Raw genomic sequence first — 9,948 nt, 5'->3', positions numbered from 1 at the left:
CTCATTCTGAATCATTCTCAATTATGTGTTTAAATATTATAATATTTATAACTGCTTCTGATTTAATTCATGTACTTTTATATATTATTACATGTAAGTTTATTTACTTGAATGTAACTTTTAAATCCCTGAACAGATGTGTATATGTAATCCTACTCCTACTAATATTATAAACGCGAAAGTTTGTTTGGATGTTTGTTCCTCTTTCATGCCGCAACTACTGAACCGATTAAGCTGAAATTTGGAATGGAAATAGATTTTACTCTGGATTAACACATACTCTTCAACCCGGAAAAATGCATGGCTCCCGAGGGATTTGTGAAAAATAAATATCACGCAGACGAAGTCACGGGCGTCTGCTAGTTGTATATATTATGTAAGTTTATTTGTTTCAATGTAACTTCGAAATCCCTAAACAGATTGACCTGGAGACCGGGTTACAAGTTTATTACATACAGGCTTCAAAAAACGAGGAATCATGTCCGGGAGTTTTCAAAAATTACTGTAAAGAGCTGTAAGAGATGCTGTCAAATAATGAGTATCCCATCCAAATAGGATTAATTGGATGGGATACTCATTATTTAACAGCATATTTATATTTATAGTGCAGGTATATCTATTTACTATAAGGCATTTCATTTATACTCGAAAAAAAAACCCTTAATATATTCAAAAACTAAGACGTAGAAAGGAAGCGCCCATTTTCTTCAGACATGAAAAAAATAAGTATTTATCTGATTTTTATTGCATTGCGAGCTGCGTCTGCAAAAAGATTTTTATTATTGAATACTGTACTGATTTTTTTTCATTTTCTCGCAATGGTAGTGAAAAGTATAGTGAACACGCGGGGCTAAACCCACTATAACCTCGGTTTCTATTTGCCAGCCCTCGCCTGCCCTAAAAATACCTCGTATAGGTCTTTTTAGCCCCTAGTATAATAATCTACTATTAATTGCTGTCATCACAATGGATGATATCAGAGATACAGTAGATTAAAAATAATGTTTTTTTTTTTAATTTATCACAACTTTCGGTATAATAAATGAATAAAAAAATAATTAACTAATAAATCTCATATAAGTAATTCTCACGTAGTTTTGGTTTAACAACATTTAACTTTGCTCTAACATTTAAGCACATAAAACATTTGCTACTTATTTTGTAGCCCTATACTCTATGTAATGTAGGAAACGATTATTTTACTACTCGTATGGTCTAAGAGCCGGTATTAGAAATATATACTCTGATCTGTTATTAATTATTGATAAGAAATAAATGACCTAATATTCAGTGGCAAATTGCAAATAGGTTCAAAAGTTAAATTAAGCCCAAACCCATTATTCATACAAAATCTAAGAAACCATGAACTAGATCAAAGGCAACCTAATACAGTTAAATTAAGTTGAAATTAAGCTTTCATTTGACATATTAGACTTGACATATTATTATTAAATAACTAATGAGGGTATATAAATATCATGAGTTTATATCTGGCAACCCCAAAGTTGCAGTGTGAAAGCAACCTTCACTTTTTTCAATCCTTTTGGGTATATTCTATTAACTAGTGCACGCTTTTTTGTAATTAATGAATGAGGCAAAGAGATTAAATAAATAATAATTTAATACTCTGGACGCAATTTAATTAAGGCAACCTATGTGCAATGTGTCAATATGAATGTTTTCTATCATTCATTTCTTATCCCAAATAAATAACAGATGACGGTATATATTTCTTCTGCCGGCTCTTGTACTAATACATATGTGTAGACACTATGCTACGAACGAATGGAGTCGCATCTATCAGGTACATACACACATTTTATAAATGTATTACTTAATTATTGCTTCCTTGAAGTTAATACATTTGATAACTTGAATGTTACTTATACTTGAGTTCACTGATACGAAATTCAAAGATTGCTTATTTTATTATTTTATTTAAAACTTAGTTTAAAATAATCTACTAAAATGTGTGAATTGTCAATTATTGCTTGTTTTTTAAACAAATATCTAGTGGCGTGTTATAACGTCGGTAATATTACTTATAATAATAATGAATTTTGTTACTTATACTTGATTTCACTGATACGAAATTCAAAGATTGCTTATTTTATTATTTTGTTTAAAACTCAGTTTAAAATAATCTACTAAAATGTGTGAATTGTCAATTATTGCTTGATTTAGTGTGTTTTTTTTAACAAATATCTAGTGGCGTGTTGTAACGTCGGTAATATTACTTATAATATTAATGAATTTTGGTATATACTAATTTATTTTGATAGTTTTCTGATTCATTATTTTCGATTTCTGAAAAAAAAATTACGTTATCACTGTACTCACTATGATAATTACTTTGTTAAAAAATGTTAATTCACGTACTCAAATAAGCACCCAATTGTCATAAAACGATCTTTAACATTAATTTATATTTTAATTTTTATATATACCTTATCATTCTTGTCTAGTCATTTGCTTAGTTTATAGCAGCAACATTTATTGCGATACAACTTACGATATTGCAGACGTCGATAAGTCCACTAAAAAGACTTATTTATTTATTATTAAATTGCATTTATGGTAAAAAATAGTAAATGTTAAATGAGACATTGTTGTGAATTAAAATAATTCTTATTCGTTATTTACTATAAAACACCAACTTCGCACAAATATCATACGCATTATATACTTATGTATGTTCATAAAACAGACAATCTTAGGGTTCTTTCTAATTATTATTACTCATCTTTATAACCAGTCTTAATCGGTGTGGTAAGTCAAAGTACGATCCGGTAAGTAGAATGCTTAGCAGTTTATTTAATCAAATAGAATTCAGTATCAAAAGTAACGTGAAGTTTAATTTTTTAGTCACGACAACCGACGATTGAAATTATTTAAATTGATCATTATATTCAGATACAATTATCCGCCCACTTTAATATGACGCGAGTATATTAAAGTGGGCGGACAATTGTGCCTCTGAGTATATTTATCACCAAACATAATTATTTGCAACAGGACTGTAATTGCTATTGTAATTAATCGTGGTGTGAGAATGTAAAAATAATAAAAAAACATTATGAATCAATTATTCATGAGTATGCTACTTACTTAATACACACAGGTATTAGGTAGCTTTATCTAGAACGGCAGAACTTTATAACAAGACGATCAGTAATTGGGCTATTTGACAGTTGCAAAGAAAAAATATGAAATGTGTTAATATTAATTTATACAATATTTTTTGCATTAAAATAATTAACTGTACGTAATTAATTTATTTTTGCAAAATTAATTTCTCAGGATAAGTAACACACATGAGGGTTAGAGCGCTATAACAATTAAGGGTAGTAAATTTAGTTTATTTATTAGAATGTGACGTCATAGCTTACGCATGTCACGTGACCAGCTATTATAGGGCGAACGTTAAAATTAATGGATAAAAATCATTTTACTTTTCAATAAAAAATATTCTTATTCAAAAAAAAGATTATTTGAATATGAAATAGGTGCAAATTTTAAAATATTTTTTTAAACTGTCAAGTAGCCATTTACGTAAGGTATACTCCGCGCCACTAAACAAGTCCCCCAGACGCGGCGCTAATGTCCTAATGGTAATGGCGGTCATAACGCCATTTGTGTAAGCCGCTGTCAATTTTAGTTCAAGTTTTAGCCGCGAGACTTTCGTGGCGCGGTTTCTATACTCAGAGGCACAATTATCCGCCCATTTTTGTGTACACACGCATATTAAAGTGGGTGGATAATAGTGCCTCTGCGTATGGTAGCCAATAATATTAATAGAAGTAGTCAAGGCCCAACGTATCGCTAAGCGTAAGCGTAAATCCGTAATTAACTATCCTTCGCTATCCGAGCTATTAAATATATTAACGATATAATTTTCAAAAGATTTGTAATGGTTATTGCGCAACTAATGTCCACATTAGTAATGTCGAGAGCCACGTTGAAGGTGAGGTAGCTCCCGACACGAGCAGCAAGGATGGTGTCGCCAGCGTCGCCAGCGCTCGCCGAGGGTCAACGTCTCCACGAGCGGTCCTCCTCGTCCTCCTCTTCCTCGTCGAAGCGGAGAAGCGCGTCCTCTGACAACTCCTGCGGCGGCTGCTGGAATAGATAAATAGTAAATTGTTATACAAGGGGCTAAAAAGACCTATTATATACGAGGTATTTTTAGGGCACGAGCCGTAAGACGAGGGCAGCTAAATAGAAACCGAGTTCATAATGGTTTTAGCCCCGCGTGTTACACTATAGTATTCAATACGATTACGAGAAAATAAAGCAATATAAAGGATGTTATGTTCACAATTGGTTAAGAAATGACGAAGTTTTGAGGTAACAAACATTAACAAAAAATTGAGAGCCTCCTTTTTTGAAGTCAGTTAAAAATAAAGTGTGTTGTATAGTGTACCTGCACTTCCTTGTTGTCGGGCGCCGAGTTGTTGGCCGCGCCGTTGAGTACGGGCGCGGCGCTCAGCACCTTGTTGTTGGTCACCCACGTTATCTGTCAACAACAAAATTACATTTGGCAATTGTGTTTGTGGCGGCACCTGTTCAACGGTTCCAACTGAAAACCAGCACTGCATGTTCTTTTTATTTAAAGAGTATGTAGCATTATGCTGAGTTGGGGGCCATTATTGGGTTATGGCTATATTATTATTCCTGTGTTCCTACAGAAACGGGGATATATATAATAATATAGCCTTCTTGATAAATGGGCTATCTAACACTGAAAGAAATTTTCAAATCGGACCAGCAGTTCCTGAGATTAGCGCGTTCAATCAAACAAACAAACAAACTCTTCAGCTTTATAATATTAGTATAGATAATATAGATAACAATATTATATGATAATAAGAGCAAATTGTGTTGTGTGGCATAATGCTGTAATAAAGATTTTTCTTTTTAATTTTTGGAATTTTAATTTTTAATTTTCATTCAAAGGAAAAAGGAAATCAAATTCGCTTTTCTAACACTACATCTTCGGTAAATCTCCGTGTGTGTCCGTGGTCCGTGTGATTATATCAGTAAGCGTGTAGGTAGATGCCTGAGTGTGTATCAGTGCGTGCGCTAGATGCGTGCGCTAGATGCGTGCGTACGTGTGTGTGTATCAGTGCATGCGCGAGATGCGTGCGTGCGTGTGTATCAGTGCGTGCGCGAGATGTGTGCGTGCGTGTGTATCAGTGCGTGCGCGAGATGCGTGCGTGCGTGTGTATCAGTGCGTGCGCGAGATGCGTGCGTGCATATGTGTGTGTATCAATGCGTGCGCGCGCGAGATGCGTTCGTGCGTGCGTGCGTGCGTGTCGTGTGTATCAGTGCGTGCGCGAGATGCGTGCGTGCGTGTGTATCAGTGCGTGCGTGTGCGCGACTCACGGAGAGCGTGCGGTCGTTGTAGTGGCGCGCCCGCAGCAGCGCCTGCTCGGCGTGCGCGCGCGCGCGGTACTGCACCACCAGCTCGGGCACCGAAAGGTTCACCTCCTTGCCGGTGATCTCGCCGAATTGCTGCAACGCACACATTACATTATTACATGTAACGGGCTAATCAGAAATAGAATAGATATTTTTCACAAAATCTGGCATGAAATTACATTGTAACTTTAAATACAGTAACATTCATAACTGAAAAATGGACTGCATTTCCGATTATCTTGTACCTCCAATTATCTATTAGTTTTTGTTCCACAAGTAAATACATAAAATATTTAATATGTATAAATCAGTGATCTCCACACTAAGATTCCATGTACTATAGTTGTTTCCAATTTAATATGATATTTAGTGGCGGACAACAAATGATTGCATATCAAAGTGTAAAAGCACCTAACCGTGCGGTTAGTCACAGCTAGTTCGATATAGCACTTGGCCTATAGAACGCACCAAAGAGGCGGCAATGAAAGGGTCTCACCGCAAAGTGCGCCTGTAAAGCCTCCAGCTCCTCAGGCTCGAAGCCGGAGACCAGCAGCGCCTTGGGCCGGTGGTCCACCGACTGGTTGACGCTGAATCCCTTGGCGGCCACGCCTCCCCGGATGTAGCGCATCGCTGAGTTGAAGCGCCCGCCCCTGGAAGTTATCATATGATAACAAACCATGCAAAATCTAGAAACGTATAGCTTAGTAGTTCGTTGATGACACTCCCATGATATGCGGGCGACGGGGAAAGGACTACGCGGGTGTGAGATCGTGCGCGCGGGGTATCGCTACCCCCCTCCCGTTCCGCGCGGACCATCGGGAGTGTTACGAACGAATTTGCCAAGCTTATAACCTTATCGTAATGTACTAAAGCCAAACTCGATGTAAAATGTTTATCAACAAACAGATTAAAAATGAAAGTAGAAAGCGCATGTCATGCATGCAATTTTTTGACTGATTTATTTAAAATTAAGTATTGTTGTTTTATAAAATGTTATACTTACAAAATATTTTAACTATGATTTAAATGATGATTTTGAACTCGATTTTGTTTTTTAAATAAATTTAGGAACGAGTTAATTAAACTTATTATTAGGTGTAAAATTACTAGCGATTTTACTTTTTTGTTTGATGAAAGACATTCAATGTCGAGTTTTGCTTTAGTATCGACAACTAAAATTGAGTAGCTTTGGCCGAATGACAAATAAACGTATTCTAAGCCCGCATTAGCACGCGAGTTTTTTAACGGACGTTAAAAAAGCGTTCAAATATAGTATGAAGTAAAATAAAGATCTATTTCCAACGCCCAAAATTGAAAATGCAACACCGCTCGATACACTCGATGCACTGTGTTGTGTTTTAAAAACGATGTCGTGTAAACATATAATTGGGAATGCATTTGTTGTACTTGAACGCTTTCAACGTCTTTTAAAAAACTCTCGTCCGAATGGGTGGTTATATATTTTTTATATTTTGGTAACTCTTTTCTCCTATCGCAATATTTTCGATTTCGTCAACAGAGTATCTGTTTCTCGTTAACGAGATAGTTATATCGTGGGTTAGCGTTCTAATTATTAATTTATAGTGCACTTTGATACCAATTTCAAATACGAGTAAGATTAAATCTTAATTAAAATATATGCTTAACTTAAATTAAATTGGAGTCAAAAAGGCATACTTTTGTTGACCTCTCTTTACACCAATTTCGACTTTGTAGTGGATACAAACTTATAATGAATTTCTTACTATCCTTATTAAAGAAAGAGGACATATCACATAACAAGTACAGCGAAAAATGTCTTACCTAAACTTCCTTCTCACTATACGATAGCTTGAAAACAGAAAACTTCAACGGACATTAAACATATTTTTACTCAATTTCATCAATAAATATTACAATATCTGATAACATATTCATATAAAAATCGTTTATTTCATATAGTCATACTAAAAAAATTAACATCTGAAAAGTGATGTATGTCTGTTTGTATTGATTCTACCTGTTGACTATGTTAATATTGGGTTTAATTTCTCGAACCCTGAGTGAGAGCCGTGATAGTCCAGTGAATATGACCTCTGCCTCAGATTCCGGAGGGTGTGAGTTTGAATCCGGTCCGGGGTACGCACCTCCTTTCAGTTGTGTGCATTTTAAGAAATTAAATATCACGTGTCTCAAACGGTGGAGGAAAAACATCGTGAGGAAACCAGCATACTAAAGAATTATTTTAATTCTCTGCGTGTGTAAAGTCTGTCGAAGTACGAAGTCAAATGCGCATTGGGCCAGCGTGGTGGATTATTGGCCTAACCCCTCTCAGTCTGAGAGGAGAGTAGTTAAGCAGTGAGAATATGGTGGGTTGATGATGATGATGAAATTAGTTGAAAGTGTCACAAAAATCAAAACATCAAATGTATGTGCACATGGGAGCACGTACCTGGAGTGCACCCTGCGCACGCCGACGTGCGTGGGGAACTGCAGCGCCATCTGCCTCCTCATCTCCACTATCTTCTTGGCCAGCTCGGTCACGTCTTGGCCCTCCTGTTGAGTAACGTATACACATGACAACCGGACCCAATTTTTTTTTGACATGAGATTTTGAATGATCTAATTTTTTTCATTTATTTATTAATAAGATTACAATAATTTACAAAAATTAAATAATGCAGCCTTAAATATATTACATTATTTAAAACCTATCATATAAACACATCTTTTAGGCTGGCACGCCTTTTAAAAATATTTAAGCGATGTATGCAAACTAGATAATTATACAAATAGTCAACTGACGTGTCAAAAGTGCTTGTAAACTGAGCCTACTTGAAATAAATGATTTTTGATTTTGATTTGATTTGATTTTATATTTATGCAATGAATAAGAATAACTATTTATTCTACCACAAGCACAGAATTCATAATAGTACAGGTACACAAGTAAAATACCTAATAAAGATCACTTGAATGACATTTATTGTGAGTGATCTCATTGATGCACCAGAGCTGCTTGAACAGGTTCACAGTACCTCACAGAGAAAGCCATCTACATAACTGTAAAATGCTTTGTTTGTTTGTCTGGAATCCGTAGAACAATTTGTACAACTGATTACTAACTATCAAGTTAATTTTTCGTCAGTAGCTTCATCTCGATGAGACAATCAACTTTTTTATTTACGAAAATTCTTGATTCTGGTAGCTAGCTGAGTTACCAGGAATAAAAAAATTCTGAGAGTCAGAACGAGAGAATGTACCACGCAATTTCCAGGACATTGTGACTATTAAGTTGTATAACTATTAATTAATCAACAGTAAAAAAAAATATCTGGTTAGTAACAACTTTTGATAAACTATCCTCCTCCCAACTTGTATCAATAAGGAGGTTATTAAAAGTTGTTTTTTTACTGTTGCTTGTTATAAAAAAGAACATGCACTTGTTTGTAAGTTAGTTGAAAAAAATCTCCACAACGAATGTGTTACCAGTACCCCTGACAATCAGAACGTCCGACGCAAGACTCCTGGCAACACAAACAAGTGTACATCATAAACAAACTCACCTGTTGTTTCGTTATAATATCCAGCTCTGCGTCCAGTATTTCCTTCTGCGCCTCCTGGGGCGTTTTCGGTTTCTTTGCATTCAGCTACGAACAAAAAATGGAAATTGAGTACTGTATTTTTCTATGTGCGTCGGTTAGTACACAGTTTTGTTAGACATGTACACAACAACCATATGCGAAATGTACAGGCCGGTACCCATATTATATGACAAGATGGATATGTGACATTATTTACCTAGTACCTATTATTTAGCATTCGTTGCATATTATTATTATTTATCGCAGACAAATTATATAGGAACATGCCTTGCTAGACGTTACCCCCTCGTCAAACTATACCAACGATCTTAACGATATCATACAAACGTTAACAACGATCTTTTTGTTTGACGTGACAACGTCCTATAATTCGATGGAGCCGGCTGCACACTCGAAAAAAGATGACGTCGTGCGTCGTTACCTCGCTCTAGGGTTGCCAAATTATTTTACAACAAATAAAGTATGTTCTAGTCTATAAAGATTATTAAACAGTGTTTTAGAAAAACGAACATTTTCTTTTGAAAAATGCAACCATTCCATCAGTATTTTCTTATAACGTTGTCACGTTCAACTATCGTCAGTAAACCGACATACAACCGATTTTTTTATCTGTTTCTATAGAATAGATTTATTATTGTTGGTAAACAGAAAATATTGTTGTTGAATATGGGTGCGATACAAGTCCATATGTATTTGGTCTGAGTTATTTGTACAGTTTCTATGAATATATTATTATAATGGTTATAATAAATTAAACGCAAACCTCATAATTGAGTCCTCGACTGCGCGTTACAAGGGTGCGGGGGTTATAATGACAGAGGAATGCAAGAGGAGCGGGCGACAACAATTATCATCAATCATTTATTTAAATTATGTGTCCACACATATCCCGTACATATGTTGCTCTTCTCTGTCGCTATAGCTCGCATCTGTGAGTCGCGAGGGC

At 35.5% G+C, this 9,948-nt stretch overlaps 1 protein-coding gene across 8 annotated transcripts in view; it reads right to left on the bottom strand.

The window, feature by feature from the left end:
* Window positions 1–3,419: 3,419 nt before the first annotated feature.
* The window catches only part of LOC112050909 (RNA-binding protein 26), a 31,494-nt gene continuing 24,965 nt past the window's right edge, over window positions 3,420–9,948 (bottom strand). For 7 of the 8 annotated variants that reach the window (XM_024089321.2, XM_052882836.1, XM_052882834.1 and 4 more), the window contains 6 exons: window positions 8,964–9,047; window positions 7,850–7,953; window positions 5,915–6,068; window positions 5,383–5,511; window positions 4,421–4,513; window positions 3,420–4,116 (listed from right to left, as the gene is read on the bottom strand). In XM_024089321.2, coding sequence (XP_023945089.1) covers window positions 4,030–4,116; window positions 4,421–4,513; window positions 5,383–5,511; window positions 5,915–6,068; window positions 7,850–7,953; window positions 8,964–9,047 — 651 coding nt within the window. In that variant the 3' untranslated portion in view covers window positions 3,420–4,029. The remainder of the gene's footprint in view (window positions 4,117–4,420; window positions 4,514–5,382; window positions 5,512–5,914; window positions 6,069–7,849; window positions 7,954–8,963; window positions 9,048–9,948) is intronic. The other variant, XM_052882831.1, reaches the window with a different exon arrangement.

The sequence above is a fragment of the Bicyclus anynana genome, chromosome 8, assembly GCF_947172395.1.
Source record: "Bicyclus anynana chromosome 8, ilBicAnyn1.1, whole genome shotgun sequence".
Classification (NCBI taxonomy): Eukaryota; Metazoa; Arthropoda; class Insecta; order Lepidoptera; family Nymphalidae; genus Bicyclus; species Bicyclus anynana.
This window is presented reverse-complemented; position numbering and strand designations above follow the sequence as displayed.